This window comes from Urocitellus parryii, chromosome 7 (genome assembly GCF_045843805.1).
Source record: "Urocitellus parryii isolate mUroPar1 chromosome 7, mUroPar1.hap1, whole genome shotgun sequence".
NCBI lineage: Eukaryota > Metazoa > Chordata > Mammalia > Rodentia > Sciuridae > Urocitellus > Urocitellus parryii.
This window is the reverse complement of record NC_135537.1, coordinates 141,412,689-141,434,461: the sequence shown is the minus strand read 5'-3', so window position 1 is coordinate 141,434,461 and position 21,773 is coordinate 141,412,689. Positions and strand designations below refer to the sequence as shown.

The following is a 21,773-nucleotide window of genomic DNA, read 5'->3' as shown; positions in this document are numbered from 1 at the left end:
CAGCCAGCCAGCGCTCTCTCTCCCCCCGCCCCGCCCCCCTCATGAGAGTCAAGAGGGCCAACTGGCGCTTGCACAGAGTGAGGGCGTGGCTCCGGAGGGAATGACACGGGTGCAGGCGACCATCCAGCTGACACAAGCGCTCCGCCCTGGGCGCACCCTGCAGATCCCGGACCGAGAAGCCCGGGGCGTTGTTCAGGCTGGTGGTGGGCGACCTGGTTGGCTTACTTTGGCCACGAAGAGTTCCATTCTCAAAGCGGATTTCCTAGGTCAGTTACAGGGTACGCTTGTCTGCTCTGGGCCTGGATTGAAGAATCTACCAAAGTTATACCCCTGAAGCAGACGTAGTAGCACTCCTCTGTCATTCAAGGATCCTGTCTGAAAATGATGGGGGAAACCAAGAGGTAATTAAAAGATCTTAGAAGAGCTGGGAATGTAATTTAAAAGTACAGCACTTGCCTAGCAGGTAGTAAGGCTTTAGCTTCAATCCCCAGCCCAGAAGCAGAGTGCTGGGGAGACAATTCAGAAATTGCACCTTATTCCATCCTCAAGGGAGACCCCTATTTTTTTGAATTCCATTACTGTCTTAATATTGTTATGGTCAATTAATACGAATTAACCTATTGTGTGCATAGAACCATCTGGACACTTCACTGGAGAAATTGAAAGTTTCTGTAATGCAATGTGTATAACAGAAACGACCTAGGAAAGGGGGTAATGTGATACTAAAGAGGTAGTATTGTTCTTGTCCTTCAGCAATAGTTTAGGAAGCATACATAATTACATGAAATAAGAATTAAAGGTCAATTCAGTTAGGATTAATTTTGCCCACTTCCTTCTTTGCAAAATGAGGGAATTGGACAAAAGTCCTTTAAACTTTGTTTTGTTTAGGTAACTGAATGATTTACTAATACAATACAACCTAAAGAAATTCTGAGGGTTTCAAAATAAGTATTATGAAATATTTTTTTTTTTTTTTTTTTTTTTTTTTTAAATATTTATTTATTTTTTAGTTATTGGCGGACACAACATCTTTGTTTGTATGTGGTGCTGGAGGATCGAACCCGGGCCGCACGCATGCCAGGCGAGCGCGCTACCGCTTGAGCCACATCCCCAGCCCAGTATTATGAAATATTGTGTCCCATTGTGTAACGTCCTAATTTTCACAAACATATCTCAAAATGTACTCTGAGATTCTTTTTGGCTTTTTCAGATAAAGCATCATTTCAAATTTCATCTGCGCATTACTCAAAGTTGCTTTATTTTACTTCCATTTATCTAGTCCTCTCAGTTATTTCACATATCCACATAGGCCCCATCACTATTTCAAAGTCATACTTGTCTTTCAAGCACTATATTTCTATGTTATCCTCAATTCTCCAGGCTTCTATCAGAGTATGTCCTCAGAGAATGCCCAACAAGAAGAGTGCCTTGCAAACATGTCTCCCTACTTTCATCTTGTCCAATCTGATTCCTTTATTCAGCTAAAATACTTATCACTTCCTTCCTTCTCCGTAGACTAGTTTTGGTTTTAATTTTTTTCTTTTTACATATACACGACAGTAGAGTGTATTTTGACATATTATGCATACATAGAGTATAACTTAGGATCCCTTCTGTGGTTGTACAAGAGTTTCTCTGGTCACAGAGCATTCATATATGAGCATGGGAAAGTTATGTCCGATTCATTCTACTGTCTTTCCTATTCTCATCCTCCTCCCTTCATTCCCCTTTGTCCAATCCAATGTCCAATTCTCCCCTCCAGACTGTTATAATGCCTACTCCCAACCATCTCATACCTTTAATTTTCTTTTTTTTTTTTTTTTTTTAGTTCTCGGCGGACACAACAACTTTGTTGGTATGTGGTGCTGAGGATCGAACCCAGGCCGCACGTGCGGCATGCCAGACGAGCACGCTACCGCCTGAGCCACATTCCCAGCCCTACCTTTAATTTTCTATTATTTGTCTGTTTTACTATTTCTCTACTTATTTTAGAAGGTGTCCTAAAAAAAATCAATGCAACCTAAGCAGAATAAGGAAGAATGGCAGGGGCAAAGGCAGAGGAGTTCTAATTCATGGCCCCAGTTTTCTGAAACAAGTCCTTGCCAAAAAAAAAAAAAAAAAAGAAAAAAGAAAAAAAGAAAAATCTTGCTAGGTGGCACAAACCTGTAATCCCAGATGCTAGGGAGGCTGAGGCCGGAGGATCACAAGTTCAAAGCCAGCCTCAGTAATTTTGCAAGCCCTAAGCAACTTAGCAAGATCCTATCTCAAAAAATAAAAAGGGTTGGCATGTGGCTCAGTGGTTAAGTGTCCCTGGGTTCAATCCCTGGTACCAAAAAAAAAAGTCTTTTAAAGTTATAGGCCATGTCTGGCACAGAATGGATTGTCAATTGTTCAACATTAACAACTTAAAGCAAAGCAAAGAGGAAAAAAAAAAAAAAAGAAAGCCTGAAATTTCTAAAAATAAAAAAGCTTGTTAATCAAAATTCCAGCAGATGGCAGCTACTTCTGTTCACCACTACCATGTTTGAAGGATACAGGAGCTAACTTTCTGGAATTAACTGGCATAGGAAAGAAGGAAAGGAGGTGAGAATAAAAATGTTCCCATCCACTTTTTCCTAAAAACATATCCCTCTCTTTGGAAGAGGAAGGGAGGATTGTATTCCAAGAGCTAAACACAGTTGTTGTGTAGCAAAAAGAGTGAATAAGACACAGCTGGATTCCTATCCCAAAATTTACTACTTTTTAAGAATTCAGAATTCATGTGAAGTACTGGGTTCAATCCTCAGCACCCCAAAAAATAAATAATTACTTAAAATAAGGATATTGAGTTCAGGGGCTGTGGTGGAGTGCTTGCCTAGCATGTGTGAGGCCCTGGGTTCTATCCTCAGCCCCACATAAAATTAAATAAATAAAATAAAGATGTTGTATCCATATATAACTAAAAAAATATATATTTAAAAAAATTCAGTTCGAGGCGTGCACGACACACACACACACACACACACACACACAAGATTTCAGGCAATTGTCACTCACTGTTCTGTAAATTGGTAAAATTATAATATTTAGGGCTGGGATTATGGCTCAGCGGTAGAACGCTCACCTAGCACGTGCGAGGCCCTGGGTTTGATCCTCAGCACCACATAAAAATAAATAAGTAAATAAAATAAAGGTATTGTGTCCAACTACAACTGAAAAATAAATGTTAAAAAAAAAAAGTTTTTAAAAAATTATAATAGGGCTGGGGAAGAGGCTCAAGTGGTAACGCACTCACCTGGCATGTGCGGGGAACTGGGTTCAATCCTCAGCACCACATAAAAATAAAATAAAAAGATGTTATGTCCACCGAAAATTAAAAAATAAATATTAAAAAATTCTCTCTCTCAAAAAAAATAATATCGGGGCTGGGGATGTGGCTCAAGCGGTAGCGCGCTCGCCTGGCATGCGTGCGGCCCGGGTTCGATCCTCAGCACCACATACCAACAAAGATGTTGTGTCCGCCGAGAACTAAAAAATAAATATTAAAAAAAAAAAATTTTCAAAAAAAAAAAATAATAATATCTATCCTGTAACATTTTAGTGAAGATGAAATGAGGTAAGAGATACAATATTGGTTTTTTCTACTTCCTATGCCTTTTTTCTTTTTGCACTTGCAATAAGATTCAGAGTGAAACATTTCATTAGTTACTGATTTTTTTAATATTCTTTTTTATAAATATTTTTTAAAAATATTTTTATGTGGTGCTGAGATGGAACCCAGTGCCTCATACGTGCTAACCAAGTGCTTTACCATGGAGTCACAACACCAGCCCCTCATCAGCTACATATTATGCTGTATTCTTTTGACGGTCCTTAGCCATAATTAGTCAAAAATCTAATAAAGATGAGGCACCTGGGAAAAGGTGAATGGCCTATATTGAAGACTCCTAGCATCTCAAAGAATCTTGGGACTTAAGGATTAAGCAATTCAATAAATAGCACACCTAGTAAATAACAACACAGTGACAAATGTTAGAATTTTTTTTAAGTCATTTTGGAGAAAGAAAAATAGGGGAAAAGTCACACACATGAGGGGAAAAGTCATACACATGAACATCATGATGTGGGCTGGGGGTCTCCCTCAATGCTAGAGCACTTGCCTAGCATGTGCAAGGCCCTAGGTTCAATTCTTAGCACTGAAAAACAAAAAAGAGGAGTCATTAAACAATCCATGATGCCAAGCCCCTGAGGAGTAAAAATTTCCCAGCTAAGAGGAAATTCCCTTAGTATTTTTTTTTTTTTTTAAACCAGTATGAATAAAAAGCGCCTGCACCTTCAACAAGTCCTCTGCTCAAGACTGACCCAAGTTTGGGAATACAACCAATTCAGATGCAAAGGGCTACAGCTTCCAAACACAACCACTGTTTTCTATTGTCATCTTCATCTCAATGGGGACATGGCTGCTACACAGGGTACTTGTGACAGGGATCCCACGGTGAAGCAGCAGATGTCTATGAACACTGTGTGGTGAAAGCAGCTCAGAGCCTCTGGACTCATAGTTCTGCATGGTGGGCTTCCGCCTTCAACAACTCACTGGGCTTCATGAAAATGCCTTCCATTGCTTTCCAGTAGTTGTTCTGGCTTGGCTGGGCCATGCCATGCACCTCTTTTTGTCCACTGATGGGCCGACCATATTGTTCTCCTGTGACAGATAGCAATACCTCAGTGGAAGAATGTTTGAATCGCACTTCACCATCTCTCACCCAGTAGGGTCCATTACAGAGCACTGTCCAGTCATCCAGGTAATCACCTTCACCTTCCTCACCAAAAGCACTCACTTCCTGGAAGACACAGAAGGTGACAACATTAGCATGGCTGACACATAGGCTTGAAGAGTAGAGGGAGACACTGGGAAGAAAAATAAGGCTGTAACAAATGACAGTCTTTCTAGTGTTGTAAAAAATAAAATAAACCTGCGGGGGGGGGGGGGACCCAAGAAAACACAAAAAGTATGCAAGAGAAAAAGAAATTAGTTGCCATAAAATTATGGTTCAAACACTTAATTTGCAATTAGTATCATATTGCCTTTTATTTTCTATTATAGTCTTAAAACATTTTTATTTCTTTAGAAATGGTTTCTTGCTCAGTTGTCCAGGTTGACCCAAACCCCTGGTTTTGAGCAATCCCTCTACCTCAGATTCCCAAGTAGCTGACCACAAGCACATGCCTCTATACCTGGCCTATTAAAATATTTTATAACTGTGTTTTTTTTTGTTTTGTTTTTTGTTTTTGAGAGAGAGAGAGAGAGAGAGAGAGAGAGAGAGAGAGAGAGGGAATTTTAATATTTATTTATTTTTTTAGTTATTGGCGGACACAACATCTTTGTTTGTATGTGGTGCTGAGGATCGAACCCAGGTCGCATGCATGTCAGGCGAGCGCCTTACCGCTTGAGCCACATCCCCAGCCCTTATATAATTGTTGTTACTTGGCTTTATTTATTTCTTGCTATTAGAGTTTAAACCCACAGGCCTTTTACCACTGAGCTACATCCCAAGTCCTTTTTATGTTTTATTTTGAGACAGGGTCTTGCTATGTTATCCAGGTTGTCCTTGAACATGCAATTCTACTGTCTTGGCCTCTAAAGTCACTAAAATTATAGGTGTGCACCACCATGCCCAATAAATATTAAGTGAACAAAACACAGCAGGTTCTCTATATTCCTTTTCTCAATGAAATCTCATTCTCCTGCAGGCCAAATATTTAGGGTTTCTACACAATGATGATTAAAAAAAATTTATTTCAGAAACATCTGACTTAAATGTACACTAATAACTATATAATTTAGATAATAAAAAGCAGAACTTTGAAAATGGAATCTATATAACTAAAGACAAAAGGAACTAACTTAAACACAGAACACTTACTTGATAAAATAAGTATCCTATGGGAGTTCCAGTTAACAATTCTAAAACTATACTTGTATATGGGAACTGAAGAAGGAAATGGATGGTGGATGGTGGAAGCCTGGTACCTCTCTGTTGCAGCAGGGATTTACAAATAAACATGCTAGAATGATAAATGTAGTAATGGATTAGAGTTGGAGGTATCAATAAGAGCTCATGTTTAACAATACACAGATGCTAAATATATCAGTATATATGTGTAGACGTATGAGTTAGTATACACACATGTATTTCTTTGCTGTCTGCTAAGAGGACCTAAAAGAAATAATATCCCAGTAAAGCAATAAGCTCATATAAAGTCTAGATTTTAGTTCCAACACCATTCTCCAATGAAGGGAAACAGGGCTCTGAGGAGAAATAAGGAGTCTAAGAGTGGGGCAAGCAATAAGCAAAATGAACCTGAAGCATCTTTTAGTGCTAGAAAGTTATAAGCAAGTGCTTTAAAACACACACACAATGAGATTCTGTCAAACAGACAACAGGAAGATTCCCCAATAGCCAAAGTTGGAATAATCTGAGCAACAAAGTGAAGACAATAATATTGTAATATAAATATGTAATATAAATATATTGTAATATAATATGTAATATAAATCTAAGAGTTCATACTGATACAAATGAATAAATAAACTGGGGAAAAGAGACAAAAACCTCCATATGGAAAAATCCCACATAAATTATGTAGTTACTCCAACTGTAGACTGGACTTATTTTATCAACATGCAATTCTACTGTCTTGGCCTAAATGAAAAGAGTAACTTTACAGGAGAAACTCACTAGAACACTACTATAATCGGGTAATCAAGGTCAATATCAGCAATCAAAAATCATGTATATAGGGCTGGGGTTGTGGCCAGTGGTAGAGTGCTTGCCTAGCATGTATGAGGCACTGGGTTCGATCCTTAGTACACTTAAAAGTAAAATAAAGATATTGTGTCCACCTAAAACCAAAAAATAAATATATTTTTTTAAATCACATAGATAACAGGTATCCTTCATAGTATATGAGGAAAATGTCACTTTTAACTCAGTGACCTTGCTCCCAAAACCCTTAATAAACACAGTCTCATCATGACAAAAACGTCAGACAGATTCCAAAAGAGGAGTAATAACAATACACCTGACTAGCACTTCTCAAAACTGTCAAGGTCATCAAAAACAAGGAAAGCTAGAAAACTGTCAAAACCAAGAGGATCCTAACAAGATATATCAACTAAATATAATGTGGTATCCTGGAACAGAAAAAGAACATTAGATAAAAAGGAAACTAAAATAATCTATGTACATTAGTTGAAATAATGTATCAATATTATTTCATCAATTCTAGCAACTGTACCTTATTAAGGTAAGGTGCTCATAGCTAATACTATGTGAGGTGTGTGGGGGGGGTGCCAGAGGGAAGAAGTCATTAAGGGGTTTGTATCTCCTGAAAGCTCAAGGATTAAAAAAGTGGTAGAGAGGCTATGTGTGTAGTTCATTGTTAGGGCACAGTTTAGCATGAGGAAGGGTCCTGGATTCCATCTCCAGCACCAGGGGGAAAAAAAGTGGCAAAAACTCATTTTCCCAATGTGGTTAGTTAGCATCATTAAAAATATAATCGTTTTGGGGCTGAGGTTGTGGCTCAGTGGTAGAGCACTTGCCTTGCACCTGTGAGGCACTGGGTTTGATTCTCAGCACCACATAAAAATAAATAAAATAAAGGTACTGTGTCCATCTATAACTAAAAAAAATTTTTAAATAATAATCATTTTTATTGCAAGTTTGGAAACATTGGGTTTACTGCAGAATTATCAGAACTTAATTTATAACTATTCTCTGTTCCCTCCATTTCTTGACTTTTATCTAGATGCAAAGTTTCCATGGGGCCAGAAATAACCTTCTTCACACTTACAAAAGTCATTTCTCCAGGTCTGCAGAAAAGAACATTTACATCTGGAAAGGAAAGGGTTTAGAACCAGGAGCTCAAACAAGAGAATCAAGTATTGCAGAGCAAAGTGATCCATTAGATGCCACCTCACCTGGTTTCCAGAAAGAGGTGAAGTAAAATGGTGACTATGGAGGTTTCGGCCAGTGTTGACATGTGTCAGTCGGATGGGCTGGCCACATTTGATGGGGGTTCCCCTTTCACACACTGTGGCAGTCTTTCCCCGTATCCTCCAGTAACTGTTGCTGTCATCCACAGAGGTTACACCTGTCACTGACTGCTGGCCACTACCTACAGTCAAAAACAGAAAAAAAAGAGAGAGCAAGTAAACTTAACCTAATTCTATGGCCCTAAAAATGTGCTCTGTGTCATAAAACTGGCAGGAGGGATGGGGAGGGAACATTATAGCTGGTGATATTTTTTTCTATGACATTAAAATATTTATGAAAATATTAAATGTTCATATACTGTAGTTTTAATTATCATATATTATACTTAAGGGAGTGCCATATCAAAAAATTCCAAGAATTTGCATCAAAAGAATTAGATACAAATCCACAAATATGTGAGGGTTTTTTTAAGTATAGGCAATGTTTACATGTATGTACTAGACTGGATAATCCCAAATATATGTCAGGTATCTAAGTATATAATTTTAACATGTTTGTAATATTTTCAATGCTTACTATGCATTACAATAAAAATTTTTATATTTTATAATTAAAATAAAATGACTTTATATCATCAACTTTAATCCAAGAAGCCATAATAATTCTGAAACTCCTGTTAAGTAGTCTATCAGTACATTATAAAATTACTCTGAGGACATCTAAATTTGGTTAATCCTGCCTTAACTGGTACAATTCTGCAGGTTAAAAGGCACTGAGTTAAATATGTAGCTACAGCCAGGAAAAGCAGCGTTCGCCTGTAATCCCAGCAGCCCAGGAAGCTGAGGTAGGAGAATCACAAGTTCAAAGCCAGCCTCGGCAACTTAATGAGGTTCTAAGCAACTTAGCAAGACTGTTTCAAGATAAAAAATAAAAAGAGCTAGGGATGTGACTCAGTGGTTAAGCACCCCTGGGTTCAACCCCTAGTACCAAAAAAAGAAAAAGAAAAAAGTAGCTATATAGACTTAAAATAAAAAGGAGGGCTAGGCTGTAGCTCAGTGGCAGAGCGCTTGCCTAGCATGTATGAGGTACTGGGTTCAATCCTTAGTACTGCATTAAAAAATAAATAAATACACAAGTAAAGGCATGCTGTCCATCTACAATTACAAATTTAAAAAATAAAAAGGAAATATATACAAATAATAATTTGTACCTAATATGTCCTGAGCAGTTACCAGGTATCGGGCACTAACCCAAGTCCTTTGCTTGAATATTCTTATTTAATACATGCCTCTATTCTCTTAGATAGGAATTATTATCATCCTCAGTTTATGTTGGAGTGTTAGAAAGGCTGACTAGAATGCCCAAGGTTATGCAATTCTAACAAGGTTGGGGCTGAACCTAGAAAACCTGATCTTAGAACTAAGAGTCACTCCATCACAGTACATCCCACAGTAAGGATATCTTCCCCCACTCCAAGAATTTTTTTCACAATACCTTTATTCCATTTATTTATTTTTATGTAGTGCTGAGGATCAAACCCAGGGCCTCACACGTGCTAGGCAAGCGCTCTACCACTGAGCTACAGCCCCAGCCCAATGACATCTTTCTTTTTTCAGCTTTTTCTGTCAAGTTCCTCCAAACAGGCTACTCTCTAATAAACTCTAGGGACTTTTTTTCCCCCTGCTAGGCCTTATGTACAACCCTTCTTTGAAGGCATCTCATATTTCCCAAATACTTACCTTAAATATTCTCACCTGCACCTCCCAGCTTTGCCTTGAGATCCATGGACCTGCCTAACCACAAGCTTTTGACATTTCCCTTTTACTGTGTAACACTGTGCCTTGTACTTCTCCTTTGAGTAAATGCAACAAACTATCAGCTCCACTCCACAGGGTTCTTTCAACCTGGTTATGACTTTGTTACATCTTAAAAAAAAAAAAAAAAAAAAAAAGAGGAGGAGGGCAGGCAACTAAACTCCCTTTTTGCTGTCTCAGTATGCACAATAGTGTTTACTAAATCATAATCTACTTTTTATTTCTTACCTTTCACACTTTCTATTCAACCCACTTTTTCCTCCCACAATCCCTAAATCTTGAGATTATCCAGAATTCTATAACTGGACCTCATCTCTATTCAACTTTTTTTTTTAAAGAAAAAAAGTGTGTGATTGGTTTTTTTTAACGATTTATTTTTATGTGGTGTTGAAGACTGAACCCATTGCTTCACATGTGCTATGCAAGTACTCTACCATTCAGCCACAACCCCAGCCCATAGACCTCATCTATTTGTATTAGAGGTTCTTAATTGGGGGTCAGGACAAAAGCATTTGTATCTTTAACAAGTTTCTCAAGTAATTCTTATATTAAGAACCATAGGGGGCTGGGGATGTGGCTCAAGCGGTAGCGCGCTCGCCTCGCATGCGTGCGGCCCGGGTTTGATCCTCAGCACCACATACCAACAAAGATGTTGTGTCCGCAGAGAACTAGAAAATAAATATTAAAAACTCTCTCTCTCTCTCTCTCTCTCTCTCTCTCTCTCACTCACTCTCTCTCTCCTCTCTCACTCTCTCTTTAAAAAAAAAAAAAAAAAAAAAGAACCATAGTCATCCTGGGTAATTTCATCTACTCCCATCACTTTTCAACCATCACCCAACAATGTTGTATAACTTTGTATCTCAGATTCAGCAGAGATCCTTCTGTACTCTAGACTGAACCTGGTTCTCAAATGTGGCTGCCCATCAGAACCACCTAAAGAGTATTTGAAACTATCAGACTTTTATGTTAGGCATCTCATCACCTCCATTTTAATTCAGTAGATCTAAAGCAGAGAATCATATCAAACTAAAAAGCATTAAGCCTGGCATGGTGGCAAATGCCTAATCCCAGTGACTTGGGAGGCTGAGGCAGGAGGATCATGAGTTAGCAAGACCCTAAGCAACTCAACAAGACCCTGTCTCTAAATAAAATATAAAAAAGGGTTGATTCACTGTTGCATCTCCTGCCAGGCATAGAGGCACACACCTGTAATTCCAATGGCTTAGGAGGCTGAGACAAGAGAATCACAAGTTCAAAGCCAGCCTCAGCAACAATGAAATGCTAAGCAACTCAGTGAGACCCTGTCTCTAAATAGAATACAAACTAGGGCTGGGGATGTGACTCGGTGGTTAAATACCCCTGAATTCAATCTCCAGTACCCCCAACCCCCCAAAAAGAGGAGTGCTAGGGATGTGGTTCTGTGGTTAAGTGCCGCTTGGGTTCAATCCCTGGTACCAAAAAATAAAAAGAAAATTTAAAAAAGCAATACACCTGACACAAAATGAGTATTAACTGAATGGTTGCTAGGATTATTAAGACATCCCAATAATAACAACAACTCAGTTCCTTCCCTAACCAAACTGGTCAGACATGTTTTGGAAACATGAATTACAGATTAATCCATCTGAGGGAATTCCTTCATCACTGAATGAACAAGCATAGTCCAACATAATCAGTCATCCAAGTTATCTTAGATGCTTATCACGCCTCACCAACTGACTTTGTTTTTCTTTTTTCCTTTTTAATGCTGGGATCAAACCCAGGGCCTTGTGCATGCTAGGCAAGTGCTCTACCATTGGAGTTAATTCCCCAGTCCTCGAACTTCTATTTATCTATTTTTATTGTCTTCCTTGTAAATTGATTGATTCACTATTGCATCTCCTGCATCTAGAACAATATCAGGCACATAGTAGGGGCTTATTAAATCTATCCTGAATGAATGGACCCATAAGTAACTGATTATCAAATATTTTAATTTCATATAGCAAAAAGCCGTTTCCTGGGCTGAGGATTTAGCTCAGTGGTAAAGTGTTTACTAGTACTTGCAAGGCTATGAGTTCAATCCCCAGCACGACCCCCATCCCCCCAAAAAAAGCAAAGCAGTTTGCTCTACAATGTCTGTAACTGCTTTAAGGGTTTTTTTTTTGGGGGGGGGGTTGTTTTGGTGTTATTATTATTTTAAATCGCAATACTAAACCCAGGGTTTTTCACATGTTAGGCTAGTACTCCACCCATGAACTACTTTTCCAGCCCTTTTTAAAAATTTATTTTGAGACAAGGTCTAAGTCGCCCAGGATGGCCTCAAACTTATAATCCTTCTGCTTCTGCCTCCTATGTAGCTGGGATTGCGGGCATGTACCACCACACCCCTCTGCTTTTTTAAAAGGAAGTTAAGATTGAGTAAAAAGGGACCAAAAGATAGGACAACGTGAGCTAGAAGACAGAGGGTTGTAATCAAAGAGTAAATTCTTGGACTTTAAAACTTCAGAGACATAGCACTTACTATAATTTTTATATCATTTTTCTCCCAAACTAGTGACAACCCAAAGTAGTGGAAAGGCTGGGTGCGGTAGCTAGCGCTTGCCTGTAATCCCAGCAGCTCTGGGAGGCTGAGACAGGAGCCTCAGCAACGGTGAAGCCTTAAACAACTCAGTGAGATTCTATCTCTAAATAAAACACAAAATAGGGCTGGGGATGTGTCTCAGTGGCCGAGTGCCCCAGAGTTCAATCCCCAGTACCCTCATTCCAAAAAAAAAAAAAGCAGTTGAAAGGTTTTGAATCTTAACTGATTTGGATCAAACTTAGTTGCAAGGCTTTGAACAAGCGATTTAATTTTTCTGAGTCTATTTTCTCACCTGAAAACGAGGATAACAATAGCATCTATCTCACTGGAATGTTAAAAAATTGAAAAAGAAAAAAAAATTGCCGAGAATGGTAGCGCACGCCTGTAATCCCAGCGACTCAGAAGGCTGTGGCAGAAGATCGAGGCCAGTCTCGGCAAGTTAGTGAGACCCTGCCCCAAAATAGAAAATAAAAAGGGTGGAGATGTAGTTTTGTGGTTTAAAAAAACAAAAGAAAGGACATATCGATTTGCCTGGCACTTAGCTTGCCAAATAGAAGCTGGTATTACGATGAAACTGGCCTTAGAACAACTCCGTTTTTCATCCTCTCTGGACCTCAAGAGCCTCCCCAGGGGACCCCTAAGTCTCCGAGGCTCCGCCCCCTTCAGAATCTACCGGGCCTCCCCAGCCCACCCAAACCGGGTCCCCGGCAGTACCTGACCCATAGCGCACGTCGTGTGAGTGCAGCCGGACGTTGTGGCGCGTATTGAGTAACTTCACCACAGATCCACAAGTAACGACAGCCAGACTGGACCCCCCCACAACGCTCCACAAACCCCCAAACAACAGTAGCTGTAAAACAGCCATCCTAAGTGAATCGCAGCGTCCCTGATCCTCCAAGAAAATTTGGCCCCTCCCCGGAACCGGAAGATGAAGGAGGAATTATTGAGAGGCGGAAGTAAAGAAGCCTTGATCTGATCTTTATGGTTCATTTGGCTAGAGCGGTCTGAGGAACCCACCCCGCTCCCCGGTTCAGGTTGATGTTGATCACCTTGCTGTGTTTGGGGGACTCTTTGGCAACTGCCTTCCTGAACGCTACCTGGTAGCTTTCGCATCCTCCGTCGAAACTCCAGAGAACCCGGTAGAAGAGAGGTAGGAACAGCCCGCCCACTCCCAGTGACAGGGAGCCGGAAGTGACGTAGCACGTTGACGCAGCAGCCGCGGCGGTGGCGGCGGTGGCGACGGAGGGGTCGTGTGGTGGGTCCTTACTATCCTTTCCCAGTCTCGGTTCGACGACTCCATTTTCCTCAGTGGGGGCTTTTCGCATCAGAGGAACGGCGGGCTTCAAGCAGGTAGTGTTCAGACCGGAGATTGTGTTTCTTGCATGGGTCAGGTGCGGAACCGGGCTCCTATGGCCTGTTCCCGTAAGGGAAGAGGCTCTGGGGACCCGTCTGCGGGAAGAAGGGGGGGGCGGCGGCCTTCCCTGCTCTCTCCGAGGAAGGGGAGAGGATAGCAGAGTAGTTGCTCAGTCTCAATGCCTTTCTCAAAGCCTTCTCATCCTGAACCCGGGAATTGGGTGGCCTATTGAATCAACAGGCTTCCTGGGATCCCATTTGTCTCCGTAGTTTCAAAAAACTGGGCCACGCGAGGGAATTAGGAATGGAAGGGACCTAGGGCTTCTAACCTGGGATCAGGTGAAAGAATTGTTTGTCCTAGAAATGTGTCTCTCCTACCAGGTTTTAAACAGCTCAGCCATCAGACATGCTATGCTAAATTCTAGCTCTTCCCGTATTGTTGAATAATAGAGTCAGAACTTTAAGTAAATGGCTGCATCCTTGATCCCTTTCTAAGATCAGAGATCTTGTAGAAGTACTGAATCCCTTCATTCTTAATAGATTCATTTCCCCATACATTTGCCAGCACCTGCCATAAACATCAGACTGGCCGTTAAGTCAAAACTTTATCCTGCATTTTTGCCTGTTTCTCCAGCACTCTCTGAGCAGTTTGTTTTCCTGGGTTCTCACAAGAACGGATACTTATTCCTTTAAAAAGGACACTTAAGCTTTCCGAAAGACTTCCACAGTCCATGGCTTACATTGGAAAGTTCCTTAACCCCACTACTCCCTTGCCAACTCCCCTCTGGAAAAAATAAATTTTTCTAGTTAATTCACTCCTCATTCTTTTTTTTTTTTTTTTTTTTTTGTGATGATAAGGATTGAACCCAGTGCCTCACAATACATTAGGCAAGTGCTCTGCCACTGAGACTGAGCCCTACCCCCTCACTCCTTACTCTTAAGGTCTTTGCTTGAAGGCACTACCTCAAAACCAGGTTAGGTTCCACTGTTGGAGGATGCCATGGTACTTTCAACATCAATTCTTTAAAGACCTGTACTTCTGGATAATGGTCACCAAAATCATGTGAGTCAAGTGAAGCCAGTCTAGTCATTTACATACTGTCTGTATGCTTTTGTGCTACAAGGCAGTTCTGGCTCTAATAGAGAAAAAGATTGCCAGCCCCTACATTAGAGCAGGAACAATGTGTGTGGCACAAGGCTCAGTAACTGTTCTCCCTCCCTGTGTTGCAAGGGTTCTGAATCTGGTTACACGTGTCATTTGTTTCTGCTCCTCTTTTGCATTTTTCATGTTCCCCAAGGAAACAGGGAAAGAAAAGTGATAAATACTATTTTAAAATTATCAATATTAGAAACTAATATTGACAATAATGCTTTTTTATTGAAAAGATTCTAAAACATTTTCCTATAAATATGATGTACATGTTAAAAATAACAAAATTAACTTTTTTGTATTTTAACATATTAGTTTAACAGTTCTAAATCCTAGATTTAAAAGAACTTAAGCCAGGCATGGTGGAGCATGCCTGTAATCCTAATGACTAGGGAGGCTGAGACAAGAAGATTTTGAGTTTAAAGCCACCTCAGCAACTTAGGCCCTGTCTCGAAATTCTAAAAAAGCCCTAGAATGTGGCTCAGTGGTTAAGTACCCCTGAGTTCAATCCCTGGTACAAAAAAATTAAAAGAACTTAAATAGGCTTTGAAACTTTAACTTTTGGGTTTTTACATTCCAAGTTGGTATTCACTCATAAATACCTTTGAAAAAGGCCTTGACTCTCAGAAAATGCAGAATATGAGGGCTGGGGATGTGGCTCAAGCGGTAGTGCGCTCGCCTGGCATGCGTGCGGCCCGGGTTCGATCCTCAGCACCACATACAAACAAAGATGTTGTGTCTGCTGAAAACTAAAAAATAAATATTAAAAAAAAGAAAATGCAGAATATGAAATATCTTGTAGTTTAAACTCTACAACAGATTTGGGGGCTATTGCCTTATCAAGCACAAGTTTTTGCTCATATTTCCTTTTTCCAGACTTAATTCTTCACTCAGGCATCATCTTTCCTGAGGTATTCCCCAATATCTGTCTTCACATTGATCTCATCTTCCTAGTATATAGCTTAATACAGCATTAATTTTGGAGTTTTGTTTTTTTACTTTGCTTTTGTGATGCTGGTGATTGAACCCAGGGATGCTTAACCACTGAGCCACATTCTGGGCCTTTTTATATGCTGGTAGGCAAGTGCTGTACCACTGAGCTATATCCCTAAGCCCCAATCATGTTCTGTCATAACTTTATTTATTTATAAGTTTTTGAGATAGATAGTGAACCCCACCAGGACAGGAAGAGCACAATTTTTCATCTCTGGTTGTACATAAAGTAGACTCACACCATTGGTGTCTTCATACATATACTTAGGTAATGATGTCCATCTCATTCTACCATCTTTCCTACTCTCATTCCTTCTCCTCTCCCCTCCTTCCCCTTTACCATATCTAGAGTCCATTTAATCCTCCTATGTCCCCACCCCAACCACATTATGAATCGGCATCCTTAAATCAGAGAAAACATTCGGCATTTTATTTTGGCGGATTGGCTAACTTCACTTAGCATTATATTCTCCCAACTTCATCCATTTACCTTCAAATGCCATGATTTTATACTCTTTTAATGCTGAATAATATTCCATTGTGTATATATACCCCATTTTCTTTATCCATTCATCTACTGAAGGGCATCTAGGTTGGTTCCTCAATTTAAGTTTTTGTAGGTGTCCACAATTAGGATGATGGAACAAAATGGATTAATCAAAGCTGAAAGCAGAAGGAATTAACAGACTAGGTTTCTTTTTGCTCTGTTCTCTTAATTTGCCTCCTACAACTTCTTGTTCAAAGGGAGGGACTTCTGGAGGACCTCCCCTATGGCAATCTGATCCCAGCTCTGTTCCTTTTCCAGAAAATGTCATGGTAACTCTTTCTCTCTCTCTCTCCCTCTCCCCCCACCCCCACCCCTCTCTCTTTCTGTATCTCTGCTGCACCCACACTGGACTTCTGCCTGGAGAAATCTTCTCCTCCACCAACCCACTCCCATTCCAATTGCAGATTTAACTTACATTCTGAATATGGGGAAAATTTGAAGAGTGTAAGTACTAAACACAAAATCCAAACCACATTAGGTTTGTCCCAGATATCATGTATCAGTAGTATCTACAAGCTGGGAGCTATGGCGCATGCCTATAATCCCAGCTATTCACAAAGCTAAGGCAGGAGGATTGCAAGTTCAAGACCAGACTGGGCAATATAGCAAGACCCTGGCTCAAATTTTTAAAACATAGTAAAAAGGGCTGGGGATGTAGCTCAGTGTTAGAGCACCCTTGGGTTTAATCACCAGTGCTGGGGATGGAGGCAGGAAGGTCATATACAAACAAAGAATTATTATCTTTGTTCTGGAGCAATTGCCACTTGGCATCCTTAGCCTGCAGTGCTGCTGCAGCACTCTGTATGCACATCTAGATCCTGCAAGTTGTAGCAAGTCAGGATTGCTTCTGGTATACTTTTTTTAACTGGTAGTCTTGACATTGAGCTAGATTAGAGGCATTCCCCAGCTTTAACACAGCATGTGCTTCTTTACTAGCCTAGGCAATAGAAGGGAAGGCAACACAGCTGTCTTCCCAAGTTGTGTGCAGCCCAGAGCACCAGCTGCCCTAGGGATAGAAGGCAGACTGTCTGATCAGGTAGACTTTATTCTGGTAAGCAGGCTGTGGGCATCTGGTCTGTAGGAGCTTGCATTTTTTTTTTTTTTTAAATATTTATTTTTTAGTTGTAGTTGGACACAACACCTTTATTTCACTTATTTATTTATTTATTTATTTATTTACTTTTTATGTGATGTTGAGTATCGAACCCAGGGTCTCACATGTGTGAGGCGAGCACTCTACTACTGAGCCACAACCCCAGCCCCCAGGAGCTTGCATTTAATTTGAAGATATTGAAACCTTAAAGGACTGAATTTGTGGGTCTCAGCCTAATTAAAGCAAATGGGGGTAGGCGGAGCTGTACTACTCAAATCTATTTTTAATGACTCAATTCAGGGCTGAGAGAGCAATGTCAAAATTAAAAATTAGAGCTCCAGATTTCATTGGCAGAAGTTTAAGACATTCGCTTTTGTGGCAATACTTAAGCTAAATGACCTTAAGGTTACAGATCTCAAAAAAGAAAAGAGAGGGCATCAATCTAATCCTAAGGTTTCTTTTGTCATAGCCCTTTGGGACCCTGTGATGGCTCTCAAACCTTTTAATCTCAGGATCCCTTTATAGTCTTGAAAATTACGAAGTATTAAACCCACTACATTTTAACATAAATAATATTCCTTATAAAAAATAACAATAGGGATTGGGGTTGTGGCTCAGTGGCAGAGTGCTTGCCTAGCACATGTGAGGCACTGGGTTCGATCCTCAGCACCACATAAAAATAAATATATAAAATAAAGGTATGGGGTGCATCTACAACTAAAAATATTAAAAAAAGAAAAGAAAGAAGAGAAAAATAACAATAGTATTTAGAACAAAAAATTGCCAGTCACACACCTGTAATCCCAGTGGTTTGGGAGGTTGAGGCAAGAGGATTGCAAATTCAAATCCAGTCTCAGCAATTTAGCAACTTAGTGAGACTCTGTCTCAAAAATTAAGAAAGGGCTGGGGATGTGGCTCAGTGATTAAGTGCCCCTGGCTTCACTCCCTAGTACCCCCCCCCAAAAAAAAAAAAGAAAGAAAGAAAAAATTAGTGATTAGAGTGATATTGTTTTGATCTGGGCACTGTGGTGCACACCTATAATCCCAACAGCATGGGAGGCTGAGGCAGGAGAATCACAAGTTCAAGATCAACCTCAAAAATTCAGTGAGACCCTGTCTCAAAATAAAAAGGACTGGGCATGTAGTCATTGGTAAAGGATCTCTGAGTTAAATCCCAAAACAAGTGGTATTTTACCTTTTTTTTTTTTTAAGATGAATCTTTTTTTTAATATCTTTTATTTTTTAGTTATAGATGGACATAATATTTTTATTTTATTTATTTTTATGTGGTGCTGAGGATCTAACCCAGTGCTTCACATGTGCAAGGCAAGCACTCTGCCACTGAGCCACTCCTCACCCCACCCCCCTTTTTTTTAAGCAGAATTTTTAAATATCTGCCTTAAGAGAATACAGATAGATTTTCTTATCTGTTTCTATGTTCTGTCTTTTCTAATGCCATGTGTTATATAACCTCTGAAAAACTCCACTGTACTCATGAGAGAAAAGATGTGGTGGTGCTTGGACCACACTTTGAGAACTGACATAGTGTAAACAACTATGGAGTCAGGTAGACCTTAACTGTTAAGAGTTGTGTCCTCTTGAGGAAGAGACTTGATTTTTCTCGATTTATTTCCTCCCTTTTGGAATGGATACAGAAATGTGTTATAACTCATAAGACAGTGTGGTTATTAAGGATCAGAGTACATTTTAAGTGTCTAGCACTTAGTAGTTGTGCAATAAACTTTTTATTTTTCAGTTCCTAAAGTACCAAGAAGAGACCTGTTATTAATTTTAGTTAGATTTGTTTCTTATTTTCTGTTTTGTTTGTGAGCAGTGCTGGAGCTTGACCCAGGGCTGCTCTACCCAGTTTTTCTTGTTGTTGTTTTTGTTTTTTGTTTTAGCTGTTGTTATTTTTTATTTTTTTGGAGACATGGTCTCCCTGAGTTGCTCAGGTTTGCAATCCTGCCTTAGCTTCCTAAGTAACTGGGATTACAGATGTGCACCACTGTGTCCACCTTGGTTAGGTTTTTTGTGACTTGTATGATGTGTACTGTTTTTTGGGTTTTTTTTCCCAAGTCCTACTCCAGACCCATCAAAGTTCGTGATATAGTTCTTAGAGTTCTTCACTGCACTTCTAGGCATTGAGTAAGTCTGAAAGTAGGGAAGTAGAAGATGAAGTTGGGATTGGTTGGTACAAGGACCAGGATTCAAATTCAAATATAGTTAACATTTATTGAAATAGTAGGTTCTTTCCCCTATGTCATATAATATTCTCAGCTACCCTATGATCTAAGTGGTGCTGCTATCATATTCCAGATGAACTGATACCCAGACACATCCAATAATGTAGTTAAAATTATTAACCACATTAATAGGTGTTAGGTGAGGAAATCAGAATATAATCTCTAAAATTAAGCGCAGTACTATCTCTGTCTTTCTTTAGATAATGCCTCTGTTTTGTCAACCCTGGAAGACTGATTTCAGAGTTTTTTTGCAAGGGCGGTAAATGATAGAAATGTAGTCATGGTTCTGATGTTTCTAAAAAAATTTTTTCCATCACAGTTTTCCCAACCAGCAATTTTACAAGTGCCTCAAATTCAGGAAGTGGTTTTTGAAAAGGGATTTTTCTTTTGACTGCTAATAACCAGAAATAGTGTATATGAACGCACCTTTCATAAAGGTGTCACTTACTGTTCTCCCAACCTCTGTAAGCAAGTCACAGTATCTCACTTTACTACCATGTCCCCACCTATATAATTATTCATTCATTAGTTTATTTCCTTATCCACCTATTCCTGCCTTTGAATAGTAAGTGAGATAAATAAAAGTCTGGGTAAGAGAGATGTTACATATGTAAGTTCAGTAATTGTTTCCCACCCACCCCCCTTAAATATACATGTGAGAAGCAACCCTGGGAGAAATGGGAAGTGAAAGAGATGGAGTCAGTGGGTGGGAGTGGTGGGAGATGCTGGGAATCAAATCCAAGGGCTTGTGCATGCTGGTTAAGTGCTTTACCACTAAACTGTACCCCTAGCTATCTGATTCTTTCTTCTCTTTAAGTAGAAATGATTGAGTGTTCGGAGCTGGGACAGATGGCTAAAAGACTTTTTGAGAAAAGGTTTAAGATTTCTCTGTAAGATCATGTGTCTCCCTTTTTTTTGAATCCTCATCTCCTTCCCTTCCTTAGTCTTCTTCAGGCAAGCTGTAAGAAGCTGCAGCAATGTCTGATTTTGTGGAAAGTGAGGCTGAGGAGTCAGAGGAAGAATACAATGATGAAGGTGAAGTGGTGCCCCGAGTCACCAAGAAATTTGTGGAAGAGGAGGATGATGGTGAGGAGGCCCCAGCCTCAAGCTTCTCCCTACTATTACTAAGCTTTGGATAGTTGGATTCTTGCTGATGAAAGGCTCAGACTGAGCACAGAGGTTCTCACACATGAGGTACCAACTTGAGAACTTTCAGTCATTCTTACAAAATGCTTAGAGCATCTGTCTGCTGTATGCCAGGCACTGTACTTAGAAGTAGGAACACAAAACACCAGCTATTGTAGAATTTTTGGGGGGGACAAACAGTAAATAAATACATATATAATGCTTCCTGCCTTTAGTCCTAGCGGTGCTTATGCACATAGTTTCCTATTACTCTGGCCAAACCCAACCTTTAGGATCATCAGCAGAAAACTCTAAAGTGACTTTAAAGGGAAATATAAGTTTTTATCAAAGATTTATGGCTCAAAGAAGGAATGCAGCCACTGAGTTTATAAACAGAGGAAAATTAGTTATTAGTGTCTATAAAATTGCTAGTAACAATTTTGTAGAGCCAAAGTAATTAAGATGGTGTTTCCTAAAGACAAATGGTCAATGTAGAAAACAAACTGTCCTGGTTGATGGCTATGTTTTGTACCTTTACATGAACAGAAGAGTTATTGTGGCACCGTACCATCATTAGGTTCAGGGTGGATGAAAAATTATAGTTAAGCAGGTGGCCCTGCACCACCATCCATCCTGTTCCCTGAACTCCATGCCTCAAACATACATGTTTTCCAGATGAGGAGGAGGAGGAGGAGAATCTAGATGATCAAGATGAACAAGGCAATTTAAAAGGCTTTATCAATGATGATGATGATGAAGATGATGGGGAGGAAGATGAAGGCAGTGACTCTGGTGATTCAGAAGATGATGTTGGCCACAAGAAGAGAAAACGCAGTGAGTAGTGTTTCCCCCAGGTTAGATGAGGCTTAGGTAGAAGTTGCAGTGGGGAAGGGGCCTTCCCGTGTAACACTTTGTT

At 39.8% G+C, this 21,773-nt stretch overlaps 2 protein-coding genes across 3 annotated transcripts in view; one reads left to right on the top strand and one right to left on the bottom strand.

Moving 5' to 3' along the window:
• Window positions 1-3,988: 3,988 nt before the first annotated feature.
• Window positions 3,989-13,262, bottom strand: Sdf2 (stromal cell derived factor 2). The gene is made up of 3 exons (XM_026388789.2): window positions 13,068-13,262; window positions 7,961-8,157; window positions 3,989-4,820 (listed from the first exon to the last, which is right to left on the bottom strand). The coding sequence occupies exons 1-3, from the start codon at window positions 13,216-13,218 to the stop codon at window positions 4,533-4,535; spliced, it is 636 nt and encodes a 211-aa protein (XP_026244574.1). The 5' UTR covers window positions 13,219-13,262; the 3' UTR covers window positions 3,989-4,532.
• Window positions 13,263-13,553: 291 nt separating this feature from the next.
• Window positions 13,554-21,773, top strand: part of Supt6h (SPT6 homolog, histone chaperone and transcription elongation factor) — a 31,902-nt gene continuing 23,682 nt past the window's right edge. The window contains exons 1-3 of one of the 2 annotated variants that reach the window (XM_026388787.2): window positions 13,554-13,703; window positions 20,677-20,818; window positions 21,533-21,691. In XM_026388787.2, the coding sequence (XP_026244572.1) occupies window positions 20,710-20,818; window positions 21,533-21,691 (268 nt within the window). In that variant the 5' untranslated portion in view covers window positions 13,554-13,703; window positions 20,677-20,709. Of the gene's footprint in view, window positions 13,704-16,757; window positions 16,841-20,676; window positions 20,819-21,532; window positions 21,692-21,773 lie in introns of those variants that run through there. The other variant, XM_026388788.2, reaches the window with a different exon arrangement.

Bases quoted from the DNA above. Each gene is read 5' to 3' on its own strand.
- Sdf2 (XM_026388789.2), bottom strand. From the start codon at position 13,218: ATGGCTGTTTTACAGCTACTGTTGTTTGGGGGTTTGTGGAGCGTTGTG. The intron at 8,158-13,067 runs GTACTGCCGGGG...TTTTGACTGTAG, and splicing joins CGACGTGCGCTATGGGTCAG to GTAGTGGCCAGCAGTCAGTG. The intron at 4,821-7,960 runs GTGAGGTGGCAT...TGTGTCTTCCAG, and splicing joins CACCTCTTTCTGGAAACCAG to GAAGTGAGTGCTTTTGGTGA.